Source organism: Aethina tumida, chromosome 3, assembly GCF_024364675.1.
Source record: "Aethina tumida isolate Nest 87 chromosome 3, icAetTumi1.1, whole genome shotgun sequence".
NCBI classification, from domain to species: domain Eukaryota; kingdom Metazoa; phylum Arthropoda; class Insecta; order Coleoptera; family Nitidulidae; genus Aethina; species Aethina tumida.
In genome coordinates, this window is record NC_065437.1 from 24644324 (window position 1) to 24669426 (window position 25103).

At 33.2% G+C, this 25103-nt stretch overlaps 4 protein-coding genes across 7 annotated transcripts in view; 3 read left to right on the forward strand and 1 right to left on the reverse strand.

Moving 5' to 3' along the window:
• The window catches only part of LOC109594001 (monocarboxylate transporter 3), a 33955-nt gene extending 20853 nt beyond the window's left edge, over positions 1-13102 (forward strand). For all 3 annotated transcript variants that reach the window (XM_020009165.2, XM_020009166.2, XM_020009167.2), the window contains exons 2-8: positions 8629-9101; positions 9157-9428; positions 9811-10367; positions 11091-11301; positions 11358-11536; positions 11736-11958; positions 12043-13102. In XM_020009165.2, coding sequence (XP_019864724.1) covers positions 8629-9101; positions 9157-9428; positions 9811-10367; positions 11091-11301; positions 11358-11536; positions 11736-11958; positions 12043-12467 — 2340 coding nt within the window. In that variant the 3' untranslated portion in view covers positions 12468-13102. The remainder of the gene's footprint in view (positions 1-8628; positions 9102-9156; positions 9429-9810; positions 10368-11090; positions 11302-11357; positions 11537-11735; positions 11959-12042) is intronic.
• Positions 13103-15388: 2286 nt separating this feature from the next.
• Positions 15389-19828, forward strand: LOC109593949 (ionotropic receptor 93a; the record flags this gene model as incomplete). The annotated part of the gene is made up of 11 exons (XM_049964630.1): positions 15389-15563; positions 15620-16002; positions 16067-16234; positions 16292-16519; positions 16574-16996; positions 17699-17861; positions 18052-18272; positions 18319-18493; positions 18547-18625; positions 18680-18837; positions 19697-19828. Coding segments are annotated over 11 exons (2271 nt in total), but the record flags the coding sequence as incomplete, so codon positions are not given.
• LOC126264910 (uncharacterized) lies at positions 19783-20485 on the reverse strand. The gene is made up of 3 exons (XM_049964631.1): positions 20436-20485; positions 20162-20372; positions 19783-19999 (listed from the first exon to the last, which is right to left on the reverse strand). Exons 1-2 carry the CDS (start codon positions 20483-20485, stop codon positions 20273-20275), a joined length of 150 nt encoding a protein of 49 aa, XP_049820588.1. The 3' UTR covers positions 19783-19999; positions 20162-20272.
• A 1191-nt stretch (positions 20486-21676) lies between these two features.
• LOC109593986 (cytosol aminopeptidase) lies at positions 21677-24923 on the forward strand. Of its 2 annotated transcripts, none has more exons than XM_020009131.2 (4): positions 21677-21792; positions 22506-22761; positions 22887-22999; positions 23059-24923. In XM_020009131.2, exons 2-4 carry the CDS (start codon positions 22651-22653, stop codon positions 24422-24424), a joined length of 1590 nt encoding a protein of 529 aa, XP_019864690.1. In that variant the 5' UTR covers positions 21677-21792; positions 22506-22650; the 3' UTR covers positions 24425-24923. The 2 variants fall into 2 exon arrangements, with proteins under 2 accessions (XP_019864690.1, XP_019864692.1); XM_020009133.2 differs by having other exon boundaries at positions 21681-21792; positions 22503-22761.
• Positions 24924-25103: the final 180 nt, after the last annotated feature.

Genomic DNA, 25103 nt, shown 5'->3' on the forward strand with positions numbered 1-25103 from the left:
TTTTTTTCATCATATTTATATATTTATTAGTAAAGTAAAGCAGCGAAATAAAATATATAGGTTTTAATATTTCTTATTAGTATTTAGTAGCATATGCATTATTTTTTTTATTTCTTGACATGTTCTTTTCATTGAAGAACCAAAGTGTCTCTTTGAAATATGCCTGAGTCAGTTTTCCTCATTTTAAGATTTATCATGTTCCATGGATTTTCTAGGGAGTTTAGATCGGGACTTTGGACTGGTCACTTCATAAGATTTACATTATTGGAAGCAAAGAAGTCTTTTACAACTTTGGCTGTATGCTTCAAATCATTATCGTGCTGAAAAATCAACGACAAATGTATATTTTCCTCAGCAGACACTAAAAACTTTATATTTACTGCTGAATTCTTTATTAAACTTGTGAAATTTAACTCTATAGTTGAGCCACATTTTATATTTTATAAAACCCTTTGAAATGAAAATAATGCGGAATATGTTGTTTATTAATTTTTTATTTTTATATTATACTGTAAAATTTATACATTTATTTTATTTCAATGTATTTATTTTATGATTGTATACCTAGTTAATACCATTTGCAATATATTATATATACACTATATAATTTTTTTATATAATTGTAATATTAGTTTTTAACGTTTAAATTTGTTCAAAAAATAATCATCATTACAATGTACAATTTTGCCAATCTTCTACAAACAAATCGAGAAAACAATTCTGGGTTCTTGGAAATGAAGTAAAGGTCAACCTTAGTTTTGACCTCATCTGCAGAATTAAACTGTTTGTTACGCAAAAAGTTAGACAAAATTAATAACAGTATCATGTAGCAATATCTGGACCATTCGATAGATGAGGTATCATCATCCTTTTAATATTTTGAAGCTGTAATGCAAGTTGTTGATTTTGCCATGATGAAGTAGAACACCTTTTGTACTACCTAAAGAAACTCGTACCTGTATAAATTTTTCCTGAACTTAATTTGGTCTTTTAGTAGGTGGAAAAATTTTGATATCTTCAATTTAACTTATGTGGAATCTATTTGCTCAACTTAATGAAATTTATACATAAACCATCTTCCAAATAGTTGATACATAGCAGTTTAATGACTGGTCTATTTCCCAATATTCTTCACGAGATATTGCTTAATTTCATCGCTGGCCTAGGTTTCATGACGACCTTGACGTTGCTCATCTTCAATGCACATTGCCACTTTTAAACCAACTACTTTTTCAATTACAGCTTTTTCTCCAAGGACATTGTGAATGTGACATGCCCATTTTTGTTCTTTAAATAGATTTTGAACAAATAAGACAAATTTGTATGAATTATATAGCAGTTGAGTGCACTATTTTTAACCCAAGATAAAAGTAACATCATAGTTAGAAATAGTTCAAAATGGGTTCTCAGATAATATGCACAATTTAACACACAAAAAAAATTAAATAAAATTTACAAATAATAAATAAAAACAAGACCCTCTTTTTAAAATAATTAATTATGTTGACAAATCAAAACAGATAAGAACAGCAATTCGATGACAAATTTTCCACACCACAAACGCGCTCCCATTTGCAAATTGATAGTGTGTATCTAAACAAAGACGGATCCAAAACGTGTTAGTCACACATATCAAAATAATAAATAGGAAGGAAATCTATTCTTGGACTTTCGTTCCTCGATTTTTACGTCGAGCCTTTATTTATTTTCCACTAAAAATACGTGGCAATGACTGGGAAAATTTCCATCACTTCTGTGTGTTGTTCTTGCGGCCGATTTCAAAATAGTCCCGGTCGTTATGTTTGGAGGCTAAATATTTATTTTCCAAGTTCAAAATCGTGTTATTTACTTGCGCTGTTCCTGTCTTGCGTTTAATATACTAATAACATTATATTCAATAGATGCTCTGGGATAAAATCAATAAATATTTATAAAAAAAGGCTGGTGCGACATAATTACGTAGGCAAATGTCAGCAACTATAACAACAACAACATGTGTAGAAGTTAAGTTAATATTTGACATGTGCTGAATTAATTTAATGGTACCATCTAGTTCAATTTTTTCTAAATATTAGAGACAATTCACACCTCACAAAAATATTCTAATCTTTAATATTTCAATTTATAATCGTGTGGTAATTTTACAATATAAATATTTAAAAATTGTTATTTTTGGCCAGCTTGGTGCTAACAACAAGTTTTGTATTTTTTGAAGTTCAGCGTTTCAATAAACAAAAGGGGAACTGTTTATGAATCAATTGATGGATGATATGATGTAAACTCTTTTGTTGATTTGCATTACTTATTCTAAACAACCATGCGTGCTTATTACCATAAAAAATAAATAATACACCTACCTGTTTAATAAAACGCTCGACTGAGTTTTCAAAGAAAAGTTCAACGAGAAGCGAACAAAGTAGTCCCGCTAATAAAATTTGATGTTTATGAGATATGACGGGGGAAATCTGACAAAGGAACGCACATTTTTATGAAAATTCAAAAAAACAAAAATGTACAAAAGGAACAATTTAATCCACCAATATCCTTGGCTTTGTGATGCCTCTTCTACAACCTTGATCCCCATATTCATGTGTACCCTTGTTTAATATTCTGCAAATCTCCGTTGCCATCAAGGAAACACACCAAAGTATCGGTATGTCATAAGGAAGAACTACGGGCAATAAAAACAACTGCCAATTGTCGATGATGATAATAATAAAAACGTGTACACATAGTTAAAACGACCTCGAAATGCAAATGCCCAGTATTGAATACGAACTCGAGCCCAACAACGTATAAATGTGTGTGTCCCGCAAATAATGGCGTCGCGGCACATACATGTTTCAGTTGGGCACATTACTGCAAACCAATAAAAATATAAATCTATGGGAGTAGGAGGACGATTTAACGGGGCCAAGGTTTCAAGAGCAAATCAGCCTGTTAGAAAGTAAAGCGTTTGTTTTACATGCGGTCATTCTTTGTTAACGAACCACTGAATTATATAATGTTTATTCAAGTTCAGGTTTAAGTGGAAAGTTCCTATACTAAATCATTGTTGTTGTTATTGTTCTTGTTGTGGTGGTGGAAGAGCAGCGATGAATTCATATAAGTCTTTGAGTACATTCGATATATCTGTGATTATAATTAAAATATTATTATATTGGCTGTTGCAATTCGTCTAAAAATGACCACAGTAAATTTTTGAATTAGCAGGTTTTATGATCAAGTAATGAAGGTCGAAATATCCATATTTTTCAAAATACTAAACTTACAGTAGTGACCATTATTATAAAAACTTTTTAAAATGTTAAATATTTTTCCCATAACTCTTTATTTAATTAATAATAATATTAATTTGCTATTGTTATTTTACACAGCATTAAAAAGCTACTATATTCTTATTCTAAAAAATATTACATAATTGTTTGTGAATTGAACTGAACATACACTCCTGGACAGAAGTTTGGAAACCCTAAAATTGTATTGTTTATTATTCGAGTAGTTAATTAACAAAGTATGATTTAAATAAAATTACTTTTTTATTTCCTGAATAAGAGATTAATAAAAATGCTTATAGAAATTGTATTCACTTTTGTGAAGATCTTATAAAGTAAAATAGAATTTTATACGAAATTAAATTATTTTATAAGTTTAAAAACCTTAATAATAATAATAAACCAAAAACAAATAGAAGCATTAATATTTTGTTCCATGACCATTATTTTGTATGATTGCTGCACACCATTTGTTCATGGAGTGAACCAATTATTTGGTAAATTCTGGAGGTATTTTTTGCCATTCCATTTGAAGCCTTTTCAGTAGCTCTGTCTTATTTTTTATTATGTGTTACAATATATTCCTTTCTAAATAATCCCAAAGATTTAGATCCAGTGATTGTCAAAGCCATGGCAAAACTTGTACTATTTCTTGTTCTTTTGTATACTTGGAAGCGTGCTTGGGAGCGTTATCCTGTTGAAACAAACATCTTAGAGGCTTATTTTCCTCAGCGAAATATAGCATGTGGTCCTTTAATATGTTTCCATAAACAATCTATCCATTTCTTCGGTTACAAGGACCAAGGGGCCAACGCCATATCTACTGAAACATTGCCCTCTCCGTGTTTAACTGTCGGTAATTGGTATTTTTAATGGAACCGTTTATCTACTGGTCGCCTTACAAACCCCTTCCCATCATTTCCAATTAAATTAAACTTACTTTCATCGATAAATAACGCCAATCCCCACATTTCGTTGAACCACTTTCTATTTTTCTTTAATATAAGGGGTTTCTTTGTGGGTTTTCTTCTAAATAATCCCTTTTCCCGCAGTCTTCTTTGCTCAATTTTGACAGATAATTTTTGTACATTACCCTGCAGTAATTCCTGATGAAAATCACTGGCTGTTAATCTGAAATGCACTCTTTATGCGCCTTTCAAGAATTGTATCCACACTGCGAGGTCTTCCTGTTCTGGAACAATCCGCAACAGATTCGCAAGTATCAAATTTATTCACAAATTTGGATATGGTTCCTTTCTTGATGTGCAGAATTTTAGAAATGCGATTGTACGATATATACCATGATTAAAACTAATATTTTTAATTTGCACTCTACAATGAGAAGCTGTACGATACTAATAGATGGTCAAAATAAATTAAATTTACAAATTTATCTCTTGGTAAAAAACTGAGCATTGTCTACTTCTTATAATTTTTTTTATAATATCGAAATAAACTGCAGTACACACTTTTTATTATTATTATTTTGTATTTTAATATACAGAGCGTTTATTTTAATATTATTTTTTATAATTAATATTTATTTGCTATTTTAAAGACATCCAAACTTTTGTACAGGAGTGTATCTACAAAAAATTATGCTTTATATTTGTTATTATGTAACAATCAAACTGATATTACAGCTTTTATTTTTTAATGAATGAATTTATGTATTTTTATTTATTATAATTATTATTCATAATCTGTTTTTATTGTGACTTATTTGGTTTAGATTATTTGTACAAAGTAAACAAATTTTGGGGGAAATATAAAAATAATCAGTATCAAGATATTAGAGATAATTATCATCGAAATCTAACAAGAACCAAAATGTCTAGACGCATCTCACCCACGAAAAAGTGCCATCACTTCAACATGGAAATAGATTAAATATCCCGTGTGATGTCGATTTCACTTTCATCCTCGCTCATGCGAATCGCGTAACCCACATCGCCGCGTTTCCGCGTCGAATTGTTTGATCCGAAGATTTGGCGGAAGTTTCGTTTTGACACGGCAAAACGCGATAAAAATCGATATGGGACTGAACGTGGATTATCCCCGCACGCAGTCATTCTGGCACCATCTGGGGCTGTTGACAATGAACCAGATAACGGGGAGAAAATTTTTTTCTCGTGGCCAAAAAGAATTCGTGATACGCGCATTCATTGACACGGAATGTCCGTTTTTGATTGATAAGCCTTTCCTGTGTTCCGAACGACGGCAAGTGATACGCGGAAATCATGTTTTTTAAATTGTTTTCCTGAAAACGATTCAAGTATTCTCGGTAGTCTGTGGTGAATATTTTCGGAATTCTTTGTGTCCGAAAATAATCCGCTCTTGACTCGACCATCATAAAAGTTTATTGATTGCCTCGTTGTTTTCCTCCTTAATATTTACACGCTGTAACCTAAATGCCTGTTATTGATAGACCGACGTTTCGCCTTCGTTCAGTCCACGTGTCTCTTATAAAAGCAATTGAAACAGGATCTGATGATAAGCGTTTTGTGTCGCAAACAAGTGCACTGTTCAACAAGCTAATCTTATTTAATCATCTGATGTATCAGATAGGTTATTTTAATTTAATCGAATTACAATGGTGCGGATGCGATATTTCATTTCAACTTTGTAACCACACTACAAAATAACAAATAACGGTCGCGAAATGTATTCAGGTTTAGTATAAACAGTGTTTTATGGGCATTTTTATTCCACCGTCGCTAATCCACATGTTGCTGGGCAAGCAAGAAAAGTGGTGATTCACTTCCTGATAATTAAAGATGCACATTCACTTTAAAAATTACATACTTATTTATATCGTTCGACACGTTGCACGTAAATCATCCTATTGATACGAAAGTTTGCACAAAGACTGCTAGTCTTCAAGACAATTGTTTCCTGTGGACTTATGACTCGGTCAACAAACAAAATGTTATTTGTATTTTAGCCAGCCGGTTTCCAATTAAGTTAGTCAGATTAACATGTGTGTGTCACGTGAGCGAAACTAGTAATAGTTTATTAGTTTCAATTTATCATTTACACAACACACCATTAACAAGAGGAGTATTAGTTACAAGTAACTGAGACGCGATACAAACAATTTATGTGTGTTTTTCAAAACACTGTTAAGTCAATATTATTTCGATTGTAAACAATGATACGCTTGCAAATTGGTATCTACAAGTAGACCTGAGTAGGTGAAATCCAAACTCCGGCGAATGTTAAAATTTTACTATCGCAAATTCAATTTGGATCGTTCCGGTTCTTTTCTCTGACTTTGCAATGAATTTTTTATTGGCTGCATACAAACAGAACTTCTAGAGAATGAAAATTCAGATAATCCACTTCCAACTTGCATAAAACAAAAATTCCGGTGAAGTGAACCTAACTAAATTGGTTCAATTTGTATTGGAAATAAAAAAAGCATGTTGAAGTAACGTCAAACTGTATTATTTCATCACATTTAATTTAGTTACAATATAAATCAGTATTAAAAATTATACTAATTTACATCAAAAATGTATTCTTGAAACTTTCTTTTACATATTTTTAGAACAATTTGGGCTCCCACCTCCCTGAACTCCTTTGTATTTCAGTCATGTGTTGATGAAATCAACAACTACCTGAAATGCTTCTAACTGAACATTAAATTTTCATTCAATTTAAACACACTAATTATTATACTATATAGTATCCATTTTGAAATAATATATGAATTGTGTTTGTTAGGGAGTAGATGCTACACACACAAGAACGAATAAAAACCTTGTTTTATTCAAAAATATAAATGGGTACAAGCTATTCAAACATTTACGATATATTTCTATTTATTTTATTCTACCGAACAGATAAGTGTCTATTGTATTAAAATTATTGTATTTTACGATGGAACGACGTTATTTAACTTTGGAAGAAATGAATCAAGCAGTGCGACAGCTTCAAGGTGGCTTAAGTCAAATCGAGGTAGCAGATAGGTTTGCATACATGGACTCAAACACTTCTAAATTATTGTTTGGTTTACATGAACAAATACAGTAGTGGTCATTATAGAGATTTTTAAAATGTTAAATATTTTGGCTATAACTCTTTTATTTAATGTGAGCTGTTAAAATAATAATTTACTATTGTTGTTTTAGAAAGTATTATAAAAACCACTATTATTAACAAAGGCAAATAAAATTTAGAATTGCCACTAAAAACTACTCATCTCCACAGTTATGTCGTCTAGTGAAAATTATCCAAAGCAAGTCTAAATTTGTCACTTTTTCTGTAGAAAAGTAGAGTTTTTGGTCTGGGGTCAAATGAACCCCCATCCACTAACAATCCACAGTCCTTGAACTAATTTCAACAAGACCCATTTCCTTCGGATTAGCTTTAATTTCAGTTGATGATTGGAATGTTTTTTGACATTAATAATTTGACATAATTATTCAGTTGTCGATTTTCTTTCAAGTTTTTTTGAACTCAGGCAATTTTTTCCGTAGCTACCACTTGGCAAATTTCTCCAATTTTTTTTAATAATAAAAGAAACGATTGATTTCTTTAGCCATCTCTTCATGTATCTCTCGATTTTGATAATTATGGCCACCACTGTATTTGTTATAATATTAAAAAATCGTATTTTATTTACACAAAGGTCTAAAACAAAATTTACAAAAATATCCTTGGACTTTTATGTGTATGTAAATATACTACTCCCACAATTAATATTACAAAAAATTTCCATTTTTATCAGTTCACTCAGTTTACATGAATGAAAAGTATCGAGATTTTGGCAGTATATACATTGTCCCTTTTCTGTCACATTTTAATTTTTATTCGGTTTTGGAATACTAAGGTTTGTTTGGAATTGAATAACATCGATAATGGAATAATTTGTTACTTAAAAAATTACTGGATGGCGAAAGTTTCTCATTCTAAAGAAGTTCTATCAATCGGACTGATTTAAGTAAAATGAATGAAATTTGCCATTTATTAGATGAATGGTTAATATGAAAATAAGATTTGCATGTTTAATGCACCAAAATTATCATAATTAAATATAAAAAATAATTTCAATATTTAAACTAGAAGTATGTAAAGTATGTATGTAAGGTTATTTATACATAATAACACCTCAATCTTCTAATCTCTTTAGAAAGTTCCTGAACAACTTGGGGATTTCTCCATTCAATTTTTTATATATTTATAAATAACCAATATTATCATACAATTTTTAAACACAAGTTAATATAAACAATTTGCTTTGTGAAACAAAGGTTTTCAATAAAAACAAATTCTGTTACTGCGTACAATAATAAATTATTGCAGTTATCAGTTACAACAATTTTACAATACCTACTGATTTTTTTTCTAGACCGACAGCGAAGTCGCGTGCGAGGAGGCGGCACGGCTAACCGCCGAGCAACAGGAGGAGGAGGACGATGGATCGTATTGCGATTACCACGACCTGCCGCCACCGCCCGACGGCGGCTACGGATGGGTCGTGGTCTTCGCCTCGTTCATGTGCAACATGATAGTCGACGGCATCGCCTACACCTTCGGCATCTTCATGCCGGACATCATGGTGTCGTACGACCAAACGAAAAGCACGACGGCCTGGGTCGGTTCCCTGCTGTCCGGTATGTATCTGAGTGCGGGTCCTGTGGTCAGTGCGCTGACGAACAAATTCGGGTGCCGGGTGGTGTGTATTGCCGGGGCGTTCATATCCACGGCCGCTTTCGCCCTTTCCATTGTCAGTCCGTCGATTGAGTGGTTGATGCTCAGTTATGGTTTCTTCGGTGGCATCGGTTTCGGGCTCATCTATCTTCCTGCCGTCGTTTGTGTCGGGTAAGGCGTTAATTAATCCCAACCAGCAAAACATTATAAATACGCTTAATTTCAGGTATTACTTCGAGACCAAAAGATCGTTGGCGACGGGCATCGCTGTATGCGGCTCAGGCGTCGGTACTTTCGTGTTTGCGCCCCTCGCCACCATGCTTAAGGAGGAATTCGGATGGCGGGGTGCCACCCTCATCCTTGCCGGCATGATACTTAACTGTGTAATATTCGGCGCACTAATGCGGCCCCTCGAGTACCCCAAGGACTCCGGCGAAAAGCCTCTGTTGATCCGGATGGCCGAGGAAAGGAGGATACAGATGGAAAGAGGAAGTATAGGTGAGGAAACATTTCCAAAGACTTCTTTTGGGTTATTTAATTCTTTATAAGAATATATAATAACAATGATAAGTAAATGCATATTACTGGTGTCAATATGTTTTCTTATCTTCAATTTATTTATAAATACTTCTGGTGTAGTTGTAACAATAAAGTTGCATAACATAAAACACTGTTATCTTTTTAAATTCTTTTTACGTCTAGACCGTTGGCGTTTAGTTACAGGTGCTATTTTAGTACATGCACTAACAATTTTATTCCCTCCTATAAATAAGATCAAAACGTTGAACAAATTTTAAAATAGATATTAAGCACGTTTTCTTTATAAAATTCCAACTAGATTTTTATTTTGACCTTTATTCAATCTTGTGTTAATTTTCAGGTGGATCATACTTCATGGTACAACTGCCAGACGGCACGATGGAGAAGCGGATGAAACAGCCGTTGAACGTCGATCCCGGCGTTCACTCCAGCTTGAACCTCGACCAACTAGCACCCGGAACACCAATAACCCCAATACCCACCGTCCCCACATTGCCCACCATCGCCGAAGGCAGGATCCAGGAACGTGGCGGTTCCGGATCACCCAGCCCGGTCGACAGTAACGCCGACATCAAGAAAAACCCCCGCCTCGACGAGATCAAGGAACAGGAGAAGACGCGTAAAGAGCCGGCCACCACGGAGGAGTTCAACGCCAACAACAAGATGCCGCGTAATGCCAGCCAGCCAGCGTTCACCACCCATCACCAGGGATTGCCGAAGAACGGTTCAGTGCCGACGTTCGATCGCATCAGGAAGACATCAGTGGGCGAAAGATTTAAACCGACCCTCGACCCCATTAAATCGAAATCCCGGGGCAACATGAGCTCGAATGGTGACATGCGAAGGCTCAGGAATAACTCCACCGGCTCCTTCCTCAGTCGCAACAACAACAGTGAGGTGAGGATAAGTAAAAAAATGATGAGAAATAATGGAAGTGTTTGGCAACATCTGGTTTAATAAAAGTTATTTGTATTATGCTATATTAACACTGTAAAGCTGTAGCTGGAATATTCCTAAAACAACACCAGTACGAATTTGTCTCTTTTCAGCATTTATAAATCGATTTTACATAATTTGCAAATCAATTAAAACACACATATGTAAACAAATTATATAATTGATATTCAGTTTACGCAACTGTCATGGAAAACGTGTTTGGCTGTGTTGGATATTTTAATTATTACTGCGAAACCTTGCAAACTGTATTGGAAAAAAAGCAATGATGTATAATACGGATTCACGTAATTTACCATTAATTAAGTACATCCATAGATGCACTGATTGTTTAATTGAACCAAAATATTTATGAATCAATATAGTTTCAAGATCAAACTAACACACTTGCATTGGCTTGGAAGTCGTCCAATTTGTCAAAACTATTTTTGTGTTTACTCTAGAATCCACTACCAGGTGTTGTTAAGTGCACTCACCCACATAATACCTTTGCCAGAAATGAGGTCCAATATTTTAATTAAGTAATTTAATGGGGGCTATTTTGAAATGTCGTTTAGTCACAATGAGAAAATATGTATAATTTTATAGCTATTTTTGACACAACCAAAACAAAATGAAATACAGAAAATAACAAAAAACACCAAAATATTTTCTTTTTCTTTTTAGGTGGATGTTGAAAGCTTGCAATACACTTCTAAACTATCCTTGCCAAGGGAAAAAAGCCTCATGGTCAGGCCTTTGTCCAGGAAAGATATTTTCTACTCAGGCTCAATCGTCAATCTTCCAGAGTACCACCAATCTCAGAAATCGCTCACCAACTACAGACAAAGTATTATGAGTATACCAAAGATGAGGTCCGCCGACGACGATGGATCTCGTAAGTTTGACGAAAGTTACAACCAGAATAAAATTTATAGTTATGATCTTTTGTAGCTGGAGATATATGTCCATGTCTAGTTCTGCCTGATAGTTTCAAGTCTGCCCTGTCAACAATGATGGATATGAGTTTATTGAAGGACCCTGTGTTTATGTTTATAGGAATATCCAATTTCTTTGGAATGGCTGGATTATATGTTCCATTTGTATTTTTAGTTGATGTTGCTGTCAAAGATGTAAGTATCAAAATATCTCAAAATTCTCTTACATTTTGTGTCTACATCACAATAAATACAATGAGATTATTTGTAATACGTCTGTTGTTGTTAATGATTCACGTTTGTTAAATTAAATTTTAATTTTTAAAGTCTGTCCCTGAAAGAACTGTTTTATGTACAAAATGGTGCCAAATTAATAGAGAGTTGTCTCTTCTAGGGCATTGAAATGGCAAAGGCTTCGTTGCTTCTGTCCATAATCGGTATTACGAACACATTCGGCCGTATCGCTTGCGGCTACTTCGCCGACTTCCCTCAAGTAAACGCTCTGCTCGTGAACAATATTTGCTTAGTCATTTCGACTATTGCCGTTTCTCTCACCCCCTTCTGTAACAGTTACGGTGCTTACATCACAATGGCGATCTTCTTCGGAGTGGCTGTCTGTAAGTATACGTACACCTGTTGTTTTATCACCCTAATCAATTTGATGTTGACATACTTAATTAATATTATTGATTCTATTTCAGCCGGTTACATATCGTTGACCTCAATCATCCTCGTAGACCTCCTGGGCTTAGACAAACTAACGAATGCGTTCGGCTTGCTGATCCTATTCCGTGGTGTGGCCGCCATAGTGGGCACACCGCTGGCCGGTGCCTTATACGACGCGACTGGGACGTATTCGATTCCTTTCTACGTGGCCGGCGCATTTTTCGCAATATCCGCATTAACCAGCTTCCTAGCACCGTGCATGAAGCGTTTCTCGCCTCAGGATGAGCCCCAGATGGGCGACGGCGACGTCCTCACGCCTATTGATGAAGATGAAGAGGAAGACGAGCCAATCACCATGGGTGGTGGTGGCGGCAATCTCTTGCCCAAGATCGTCGAGACTGCCTCTAGTCCGATGGATCCGAACGAAAAAGAAATCAAACAAATTGAATCTGTTTTATAAGATTTTTTTAAACAAGGCTATATTGTATATAATGTTTTAATTATAACATGATTATTTCATGGTTTTTACGTTCAGGGACATCCGTTGATATGAAGGATCTTTCATATATTTATCATTTTTAAAGACATTTTTAAATTATGTAATTTTATTGGTTATTAATTGTATATATATAAGTGCTCCAAAGTGACAGTATTTGTGAACTGTAGTCAATGTTAAGTGCGAATTAGGCCATACCTATATGTAAAAAATTTTATTGTTAATTAGTTAATATGTATATAAATAACTTCGACAATATTCTTAGATCGCTAATTAGTTCGAGAGATACGGCACAAAAATCGTCCCACTCACACACTGCCTTCCAATCGAATTGCCGGATATAATTTTTTTTACTATTACAAATCTATCTATATTTTCTTAGAAGTCAATAAATGCAGCTCTTTTATTGGAAGGCAATGTGTTAATTTTTTTTTTCTTGGATTACTTTTTATAATTAGCTTGGGTTCTCTGTCAAAAAATGCTCAGGACAGTTGCGATGGCAATGTTTGCCTTATTTTAGATATAGTACCTGGCACCTCAAGTTAATGTACTTTATTCTTTAAATCGTACACTAAGTAAAACTTTAAATGATCTCTAAACAGCCTTTTTAATTTATGTAATTACCTCTGTTCACCTTTTTATTTAATACTTGTTTCTCTAATAAAAACAATTTCTATCAAATGTCTTATAATAATCAATTCAATTGAAGTAATCGAAATAGAAAATATTTAACTAAACTAACAAAAGAATATATAAAGGTAAGTCATATAACTCAAATATTTAGTTAAAATGTCGTAGACTAGTTGCATAACTAATTTTATGTGGAGGAAGTAGAAAATGCATCAAAATATTTAAATTTAATTGTGGGAACTTTTTAAGCCTCTTATATAACTGGAACATTAAATATGGCATAAACAGACAGCAAAAATATCGAATAATTAGATTAAATTTTAACGTATTAAACAATTATCAATAATTTTGTAAAAGTGGTTGCATAAATTCATAAATTGCTAATAATCAATTTTAGTAATGTTCTTTTGAATATTAATAGTAATTGTTAATTCAGCTTATTCATAAATATACTTAAATAATAATAAATTCTGAGAGTTTCCCCTCTTTTTGTCGCGTTTTTAAACTCTTATATTCTTTATATTCTTTGTACAATTTAGAAAAATAGGTGCTTTTGATTAATATTGAATTAATATTGATCAACACAGTTTTTGAGATAAATATCAGATTAAATTTTCACTTTAATTTTCATCAAACATTAAAACTAAAATATATCTGAAACGGTTGTGATATATTTTTAAAATTAATCAAAGGTTACATTTTTTATAAATGGTGCAAAGAATATGAAAAGGTTAATAATTTTAAAAAATATTCAGTAGCGTGAGAAATAGGGCGAGAAAAAGCGGGAATCCCCCAGAATTTATTATTATTTAGGTGTGGCATTTTGGATCAAACACGATTGAACAAGAAAACAAATTTGAGAGGCTGTATTCTTCAGGAGAAACTTTAAAATATATATATTTATTTAGATTTTATTCATTATTGCACGTGTTCTACTTTCTCCCAAATTTTGACCATCTATTTTACAAACACCTTGTATATTTTTGATTCTTTTCTATATGAAGTTTAAATTAGTTAATAATATTACACACATTGAAATAATAAATTTCATTTCAATAGATTCTATTTACAATTAAGTTAAAAATATTAATGTAGTTATGAATAAGGTAGCTTTTTTAAGATAGTGATCTGTAACTAACTAATATGTCACAGTAATTTTAAAATTAAGATATATTATTAGTGTAATTACTTACAAACAACTGTTCCAAAAATTTAAGAGTTCCTTTTATTTAAAAAGTTAATACATTTATGAACGTTGACTCAAATATAACTAATAACACATTGTTATTTCTGGAAAAAAATTATTTCCATTCAACACATTTTAAAACAACTAACTAAATTAAATATTCCAGAAAATATAACTAAATACTTGCGTGTGATTTTAAGAAACACTTTCCCATTGATTATCTATCTAATGTGGCCCAATTTGAATCGTGCCAGAGCTGATTTCCAATGAAACTGACGTGTACGAATTTATTAGAACCCTTGACCACAAAAAGTCAATCAAAGAAAATAACTTACTCTCTATTGGTCACGTGTTCCAATTTGATTTCTTAAATGAATTTTTAATAAACGACCTTTTGTTTCACCTCCTAACCCCATAAATGTGAACAGATCCGATTCAGTACATGTAACCACCTGCAACATACAACTTTTAGAGTGGACCGTTATGTTATTGAATTTAATATGGTTATTAATAAGGTCTTTGTATTACGATTGGTGTATATAAGGGTGGTGTTGCCTTGCCGGTGTGGTTTTTCTAAAATGATATTGGCTGGGTGGTTTCTAGTGTTCGTGCACGTATGCGTTAAAATTAGAGCAGACAACTTCCCTTCTCTTATCACCACAAATGCAACTTTAGGTAAACATCGGAAACAATTACAATATACAAAAAATGTTTTGTACTTATTTATATATTTCAGCGGTGGTTTTGGATAGAGATTTCTTAGCTGAAGAATACGATAAAATTAAAGAAGCTTTCGAAAACTACTTGGTGTACGCAAAACGAGAAATTTTAAAACATGGTGGCGTAAACATTTTGTTCTATTCATGGACTGCCATAAATGTAAAACGAGGTAAAACATTGTATTTCCCTTTAGTCAAACAACGTTCAAACTTTCAAATTATTTCAGATTTAACTGCTGTTATAAGCGTGGCATCTTGTAGTGACACTTGGAGATTGTTCAGGGCTGCCACAGAAGAAAATCTGCTTCACATTGCCATTTCAGGTAGAAACATACTGCAAGTAATATTGTAAATACGTATTTGATAATATTTTAGAGGCAGATTGTCCTAGATTGCCTCCAGATGAAGCAATCACCATTCCCATGATCAAAAGTGGTGAAGAGATGCCTCAAATTTTATTGGACCTTCGAACGTCGCAAATTTACCAATGGAAGTCTAATTTTATCATTTATGATGATACCATCAGTAAGTTTAAGTTAATTTTTTAATTACGTGTATTAAAACATGTAAATTTTGTTTAGGTAGAGACATGACAACCAGAATAATCCGTTGCATATCTCAAACTTTTCACGTACAGTCACAAAGTGCCAGTATTACGTTAATGAAATTGCCAAGTAACTCAAGTTCTGCAAAATTACACGATAATTTAAAAGAAATTCTTTACTCGGTTAGAACAAGTACAATGGGTAGAAATTTTATGGTGGTCGTTAGTTTTGATTTGATTGAAACAGTTATGGAATACGCGAAAATGTTTAATTTGGTCAACACTAAAAATCAATGGTTATACGTGATCGCCAACACGAATTACAAACACGCTGATATATTGAGGTTTAAAAAGCTTATTAAGGAAGGCGACAATATAGCGTTTATTTATAATTATACGAGTGTCAATACTAAATGTACGGTAAGGAATCAACTATTTAAATGAAAATAAATAAATTATTTATGGAGTATTTAAATATTAATAGGACGGCATTTTGTGTCACGCCGAAGAAATAGTTAACTCGTTTACTAAGGCCTTAGATGAGGCAATATTAGATGAATTTGAAATAGCCAGTCAGGTATCAGATGAGGAGTGGAACGCAATAAGACCAACGAAAACTGATCGTAGAAGTTGGTTATTGGATAAAATGAAGGTGATTTTTCTTAAATAAATAAATCTGGATAATATTTTTATAAGAATATTTCTGTAGGCACATTTATTGGCAAACGGAGTGTGTGGGAACTGCACCACTTGGAAATTTTCAACGGGTGAAACGTGGGGTAAAGAATATATGCAGAAAGGTTACACTGAATCATCTCCGGATATATTGTCGGTGGGCACATGGAGACCCAGTGAGGGTCCTTCAATGACCGACGTACTATTTCCTCACATAACTCAAGGCTTTAGAGGGAAAAATCTTCCTCTACTAACGTTTCATGTACGAAATAATTGTTGTTGGTACACCAACTAAATAATTTAAGTAACATTTCAGAATCCTCCATGGCAGATTGTTAAAACCAATGATTCGGGTGAAGTAACTGGATACGGTGGACTAGTGTTTGATATAATAAAAGAACTAGCCAAAAACTTAAATTTCACCTACACTGTGGAAGTCATCCCACCACCATCATCATCATCATCATCATCATCATCATCATCATCATCTTCTACGCATAAAAATTCGACATTAAAAGACATCGCAGAAATTTTAACTAATAATATACCCGAAATCTTTAAAGACATGATCAGGAATAAAAGTGTGGCTTTGGGTGCTTGCGGATTTACCATCACGGAAGAAGGAAAGCAATATTTGAACTTTACCATGCCAATAACGACTCAAAGTTACACGTTCCTCGTTGCCCGACCCAGGGAACTTAGCCGAGCTTTGTTGTTTATTTCGCCTTTTACAGGAGACGTAAGTATCTGATTTAATGAAAAACTGAATGTGTGTCATAATAATTAATTATCAAAGTCAATCAATAACAACGTGTATCATAACATAACAAGTTAAGAGTACCAGTTCACTTATTCCCACTGCTCTGTGATCCAGTGAGTCTGACCTTAAGCAAGTCAAAATTGAACTTTTGCAAAGACCAATGAAAGACTATAAAGTAAAAAGTTGCTATAATTTTGTCATTTGAAAAAAAAATAAAATTATAGTGATTTAGATAGTTTTTGATTACCCAATATTCAAGGTATTTTATTGATTGTGTGTGATTTGTCACGTACTATGTTACCTACAAAAATAGTTTTATAATATTTCTAATTTTATTTTTCTTGCATTTCCAAGCATGTATAAATTTAAATATATGCAATATTCATCAAAACAACTTTAATATATTTTTCTATAATAACATGCAGGCAGCGCGTGATACCTTCCATTCTATTTAACATAAATTAATACAAATTGTTTTATAGTTGTTAGTCAATATCTTTTCTGAGTAAGCTAACCCATATTCAATGTTTTCCGTTCTTAGGAGGACATTTTTATGATTTACACAATTTTTACTTTGCAAAAAGAACAAAATCACAATGCCTTATAAAAAATATATATTAACTTCTAACTTGTATATTTCATATATTGAATATATCTTATACTAACCCATACATTTTTTAGACCTGGTTATGTCTCTCAGCAGCTATAATTTTAGTGGGTCCCATTTTGTACTACATCCACCGTTATAGTCCTGTCTATGACTACAAGGGATTTCCCAAAAGGGGCGGATTGTCTTCGATAGAAAACTGCATTTGGTACATGTATGGGGCCCTTCTGCAACAAGGTACGCACTTAAATATTACAACTAACTTTCTAGTTATTACGAAATGTCTAAAGCTTATAAACAAGCCGGTTAACCGGTTAATTTGTCTTTTAATAAACATGAGGAATTTGTATCTTTTTGTGTTGAGCGCGATGTAGCATTTAAATATTAATAAATATCATTATTAGAATTAACTTACTTACCTTTCAAGGTGGTATGCATTTACCATATGCGGACAGTGCCAGAATTTTGGTGGGGGCGTGGTGGTTGGTGGTTTTGGTGGTGGCCACAACTTACTGCGGAAATTTGGTTGCTTTCCTTACGTTCCCGAAGATCGACATTCCCATTACCACCATCAACGAGCTTCTGGCTCATAGAGACACCGTCACATGGAGTCTGCCCCCGGGCAGCTTCCTCGAGAAAGAAATAAAAGTATAAAATACAAATGTTTTGCTAACAATGTCAAACTTGCAAATAGATTACAGGTTCCAAATTTAAAAGGGTGTATGATGGCAAACTGAATGTTAAAAAAACACCTGAATTGATTCGATCAATCGAAAATGGCAAACACGTTTACTTTGATTGGAAAATTAGGCTCCAGTACATTATGAAGAAACAGTATTTAGAGACCGACAGGTGTGACTTAGCATTAGGTACCAATCATGTAGATATTTATACAAATAGTACAAATTAATTATTTTTGAAGGGTTGGAGGAGTTTATGGATGAACGTATTAGTTTTGTAGTGGCCCAAGACACCCCCTATCTAAATATTATAAACGACGAGTAGGTTATTCTCCAAAATTTGCTCGAACTAATTAAAATAAAACACTATTTTAGGATCAAAAAGCTTCACCAAGTAGGTTTAATAGACAAGTGGTTGAAAGATTACCTTCCCCAAAAAGACAGATGTTGGAAAAATAGACATATTATTGAAGTGAACAATCACACTGTTAATATGGACGATATGCAAGGAAGCTTTTTTGTATTGTTCTTTGGTAAGATTCTAGATACATTCCAGAATTTATTTTAATTTGTCTGGTATTATTTTTTAACTGCATAAAACCAGTTAGCAGATTATATTTAAAAGTTGTTTTGTGCAAAACGTCTGGTTAAAGTATAAAATGTATATAAAAGTAATTCTTGAATAAATGGATTTGGACACCATCCAAATTATATTCTACAATAAATCTATCTAATCTTTTTTCGAAGAAATGTGATATCTATGGCACCTTTTCTATAGAAATCGTTCCACCACGTCTAGTTTTGGAGATTTTTCTAGATTAAACACATTTAAAATGAAGCTTACAAGTTAATTGTATATGCAAATATTATTCATTCATTTTTAAATCTGAATTTTATTTTTACAATTTGAATAAAAATATTTATTTTTTTATATTTTCTGATTATAATTCATTATTTTAATATATTTTTTATTGAATGAAAGGGACAAGTAGTAATAGAAACAGAATGTATATAGGGAATACTTCCGGCACATTTTCGCAAATTCAATACCAAATATCTCACAAATTAGTGATTTCATTTTGTTTTATAGTAACATCGAGTAACAAACCTTGCACAAAATCATTAAGATGTCTTAAGCATTTTAATGATAAAAATATTACTTTAAATATGTGTTATATAAAAGTAATACCATTGGGTTTAATTGAAAATAATATCCCGTCTACAGCAGCTACTGTTAATAAATTTTATTTTCAAGAAGTAGCAATTAATTTTTTAATTATTCCGTATAAGTAATAAATATTTTTATGATGAACGAAAATATTTCTAGATACTCGATAGTTTTCTTCTTTATCTCAATTATAGTGCTAATTACTAATAATGAAAATATTTTAGGTTTCATCCTAGGATTAATATTGATCATCGCAGAAAAACTATGGTTCATCCACTCTGCGAAAAAGAGGAAGAAAATAATACAGCCATTTACCACATAAACTATTTATTTAAACAAATAACGTGCTGTAATTCTCTATAACTAATCTATCTATACAAATCAATAAATATGTGTTCTAGCAATGATGCATGCTGGCGAAATGATCTTTGTTTTTGAATGTTGAACCCCAAGCTCCGTATTTGTTTGAATCGTTCTTCGAATCGTTCTTTTTGTCATACTTTTGGACTGCCTGATATGTTGATTTTCTAAAAAGATAAATTCAATTTACTTGGTATACTTGACAAGGAACAGGTTTCAAGTTATTTACATTTATTTAAATGTGTTATACAAATTTCTAATTTACAACAACATGATGAAACATTTACAAATATTACATTTGACCGATAGCAAGAATTTTGCAAACTTACCTTGAATTTTCATAATTTTGAAGCTGTTGGTGCTTGGAAACAGAATCGCAAGATGGACTTTGGGCCATTTTTAATGTTTCGATGAAGACGATGCTGAATAAAATTAACTGTTTAGGGTACGTGATGGATTTGTGTGAGTACTTGAAGTTCTAGGCGGTTGCCGGAATTTCCCCTTCTGCTACCTTTTCTTGTACACAAATGTTTTCCTAGTCTACAATCAAAGTTGAGAGTTAATAACAAATGTTGATAGTTAAATTTTAATATAATTTCATACCTCACAACTTCGTGGTGCTTAGAATTAACTAAAAACTCTAAAACTTTCATTGACACATGAATTCACCAAGAACATGAAAAAAAAAATGGAACTTCAAAGCCAGCACAATGATTCGTTCGCGGAGCACAACGCAATGTGAGAGCTCGGTCTTGGATTCTAGTTATATAAAGTGCACCTCTCGTGACGTCGCCAATACAAGTTTCTGCTATAACCGGATAGTTGAGAAAAACAACTGATCTGCTTTTATGTTAATTTATTCATATATGGATGACGTTTAATTATCAATAATCATTTACATTACAAATCTTATTCGCATGTTTCATTAAAATAAGGGGAAGCCAGAGAGGAATTTTCCCAACAAAGTATCAAAATAAAAATTAGTTTTAAAAAATATAGTTATAATATATTCTATTATCAATATCAAACTGATGATTATGAATTCTCTAATGTTATCAAAATACGTTTTAATAAACAAATATTTGCTGAATAAATTACAGAAAATTACATCAACCACAGAACTTTTAAATCATTAATAAAAGTAATATCACCAAATTCCTTGGGAAAATAATAAAACAAAATGAATTAAAATTTTAAAAAACGGAATATTAACCGTTATATTTTTCCAATAAATATTTGATCGGTCTGCATCCACCCACCTTGACATACTCAAAATTGTGACGATTGACTACAAAGACAAAGCATACATGTTTTGTCTTGGCCATCCCAATCTCCAGACATCAACCCTAGAGAAAACATGAATGATCAACCAAAATCAACATAAAAATTTTACATTTTCAAATATAAATGAACTCATCCTAGCAATTCAAGAATCTTGAAGGAATATAGCCTTGTCGTATATTCATAAAATGGTCGAGTCTATGCCACACAAGTGGGCCAAAATTATAAAACAAGAAGTATATCATACAAAGTGTTAATCTCAAATTTGATAACACAGATGTAATCATTAAAAATCTCTTTCAAAATAAAATTACCCAAATTTATGTCCTCTCAATTCAAAAAAGTATTTGTAACATTTTATAGAATAAGACTATAGTAGTTTTAACAATACTGTACAAAACAACAATGTATCTATGGTGTAACTAAAAATTTGTTTAAACGTCAAACCTTTTGGAAAATCTACGGTGAGTTGATGTTGTTAACAATCCGACTTTCTAATTCAATTGATTAAATGTAGTTACTTGATTTAGCGATCAAGTTACTCAAAATAAACTAACAAATGAAGTTTGTAACCATGGAATATATTGTTTTATAACATATGCCAAACAGTATTCACATAATTTCTGAATTCAGTGCGCAGATGTACTAGCTTTGGCATTTCAACTCTTCCAGACAATTTGTAAGTACACTTTAATTTATTCTCAATACATATGTACAAGTGATAACGTATTAATGCATAGCTCTACTTTAATTTAAGTATGTATTAATTTTTTTATTACTTAATTATAAAATTTGGATTGAAACTTGAATTCCCAATAGTAATTGTCTTATTTTCTAGTAGTGCTTTCTCATTTTCAGAAAATTTTTTCAAATTTTCTATAAAACGGGGGAGGTATACGAAACAATTACTTAGATTAATAATAAACCTATTTCAGATTCAATTCAATAAGATTTAATTTCAAACTTCGAAAGCTAATATATTTATATTTTATATTTAAAGCATTACTATTTAGAAATAATTCAACCTAATTAAGTTTTTTATTATTATTACCATTATTATTATTATTATTACTATTATTATTATTACTATTATAGTGTCGAAAGTTAATTTAAAATTGAATTCAAAATTTTTGTCCCTCAATTAATTTTTAATAGCGTTTAAAAGTGTGAGCCCCCTTTTGAATGTATCATATTTCCTCCAAATTTTTGTATAATTTTAGACATCATAATTAAGGTTCATTTACAAAAAGGTAAGATTCGTTATTATATTTATAGTTAACTGTGAAAAATGTTTAATTTTTTTTGTTTTCGTTCCCTAGCAACCGTAGCCGTTGTGGATATGTTTATTGTTTATTTCAATAAAAAATTAATCGAGTTCACTTGTTTCAGCAGTAAAATTTGACAGTAAACAAAAACAAATCATATCTACCTTGAAAATAATTGAACATTGGTAACTAACAAACATTGGTCCACATTTAATGCGACTATTCCAAATTTCTGCGGTAAACGTAAAATGAAAATACAATAAATTAAAAGGATGGCTGGAGTAATTACAACTACTACAAGTTCATTGAGGATTCTCAAAAACCTTGTTCCTCGTGTATCCAGCATTAGGAACTATTGCTCCGATGACTGTGGCGACGAAAAAGTAAGTTAAATTTTTTCAAACTTTTGGTTGAATACTTTACTTACTCCACCCTATCAAAGACTTTACATTACAGTTATGTTTTAACTTAGGAACATAAATTAATAAATATTTTTCCCCAATTATAGAAAGGCTTAATTTTGGGCATATACGAAGGCGAAAATGAAGAACCCGTGTTCACCAAGTCTGCATCTAAATTCAATGACCACTTGGGAGGAAAGTTAGCAGACCTTCTCAAACGGTAAATATACAATAAAAATTGCCCCCATATGTGAGTCCTAAATTAATTTTTTCTCAAAGGGCTGGCCCCGAATTGAGAAAGGGTGGAGCACGTATTTTCAACAACATGGACCGGGAATTCTGGTCCGTAGTCGTCGTAGGACTGGGCAAAGAAAACTTGGGCTACAATGAAATGGAACTTATCGACGAGGGTATGGAGGCCGTTCGTCAAGGGGCCGGCATGGGGGCGCAAGCTCTTAAACGTGAAGGAGTGAACAGAATCCTTATCGAAGGAATGGGGTATCCAGAACAAGCCGCAGAAGGAAGTGCCCTAGCCCTGTGGAGATACCAAGAAAACAGATCCAGACAATACTGGAAAGTTATCCCTACGTTGGAATTGTTCGATGATTGCGATGCCGAAAGTTTCCAGCGAGGCTTATTCAAGGCAGAGTCTCAAAATTTGGCCCGCAGACTCTCAGACACTCCGGCCAACCAGATGACACCTCTCCACTTTGCACAGGAGGCAGTTAATGAGCTGTGCCCCTGCGGCATCAAGGTCATGGTACATGACAAGGATTGGATTGAATCTAAGAAACTCAACGCCTTCCTCACCGTTGCAAGGGGTTCTTGCGAACCACCTGTATTCGTTGAGATTTCTTATTGTGGCGCTCCAATAGATCAGAGACCCATATTGATGGTCGGAAAGGGAATCACCTTCGACAGCGGCGGCCTCTGCTTGAAGAGATGCCCCGGAATGGATGTGTACCGTGCCGATATGACCGGTGCTGCGGCTATCATCGCCGCTATCCGTGCCGCCTCCGCACTTAGCTTGCCCATTAACATCGAGGCAGTGATTCCGCTGTGCGAGAACATGCCCAGCGGCATGGCCGTAAAATGCGGCGATGTAATTGTTGGCTTAAACGGAAAATCAATAATGATTACCGACACCGACAATGAGGGCCGTTTAATTATGGCCGATGCTTTGGTTTACGGTCAATCGACACACAAACCCAGATTGATCATTGACGTGGCCAGTTTAACACCCGGAGTTAGAGCTGCGCTGGGATCAGCCGCCAGCGGCGTTTACACTAACTCACAGGTGATGTGGTCGCAGGTGCGCAAAGCCGGCGTGATCACCGGCGACAGAGTGTGGAGGATGCCACTCTGGAAATTCTACACCAAGATGGTCACCAACTTCAGATCGCACGACGTCAACAACAAAGGCTGGGGACACGGTTCCTCACCATTGGGTGCCGCCTTCCTCAACGAATTCATCGACTGCGTGGACTGGATCCACTTCGACACCACTGGAGTCGGCTTCAAGAGCGAGCACAGAGTATACTCCTATTTGACCGAGGGAAGGATGACTGGAAGACCAACACGTACACTTATACAACTTCTCTACCAACTGTCGTGTCCAGCCGAGGGAGCTCGTGAAGTGAAATAAGAGATGTTAGGACACCACATTCATCACAAGATTGCTTTCGTAAATGGGTTACCGCGCTCGACTTATTGACGTCGAGAAATATTTTGTCTTTTAAAATATAAATTTAGTATTAGTGCGTATTAGAAAACTAAATTCAAGTTAATAATGGGGTTAATCCGACTTCTTAAATGTAATTGCAGGGTGGTCACCTGCTGACTAAGCCGTTTTTTCGGTTTGGTATCGTAACTACGAATCAGCAACAGTGATGAAAGTGGTATTCTTAGAGAGTCTGCGGCATCTATAAAATTTTTAGTCTATAGTTTTTGTCTTCTCTATTTGGTTTCGTCTAATGTATTAGGCCGATATTTGAAATTTGTCTTTAAATTTAATCCAAGTGTACCCTGTTTTAGTCTTTGTAGATGCCTAAGTTAAGTTCTGTTTGGAGTCAGCATTAACAGTAAATCCTTGTACATTATATGATATATTATATAATAAACTATATTTTTACAAATTTACAAAATTGGTGTTCCTATTTATTTTAATAAACTGTAAATTAAAACTTTGAATGAGATTTTGAATAAGCTACACAAATGGTAAGTAGATAGTCTTTGTTCTTTGCCTCATAATATTCATACATTTTCAATTAAATGATTATAACAGTTGTTTTACCATTTAACGACAAAATTTAACTTTCTCTTCT

What these genes read in the sequence shown, in the direction of transcription:
- LOC126264910 (XM_049964631.1), bottom strand. Translation starts at nt 20,485, where the DNA reads ATGAAAGTTTTAGAGTTTTTAGTTAATTCTAAGCACCACGAAGTTGTG. An exon ending in AAGCACCACGAAGTTGTGAG is followed by an intron (nt 20,373 to 20,435) that starts GTATGAAATTAT and finishes CTTTGATTGTAG; the next exon opens with ACTAGGAAAACATTTGTGTA.
- LOC109593986 (XM_020009131.2), top strand. Translation starts at nt 22,651, where the DNA reads ATGGCTGGAGTAATTACAACTACTACAAGTTCATTGAGGATTCTCAAA. An exon ending in ATGACTGTGGCGACGAAAAA is followed by an intron (nt 22,762 to 22,886) that starts GTAAGTTAAATT and finishes CCCCAATTATAG; the next exon opens with AAAGGCTTAATTTTGGGCAT. An exon ending in TTAGCAGACCTTCTCAAACG is followed by an intron (nt 23,000 to 23,058) that starts GTAAATATACAA and finishes TTTTTCTCAAAG; the next exon opens with GGCTGGCCCCGAATTGAGAA.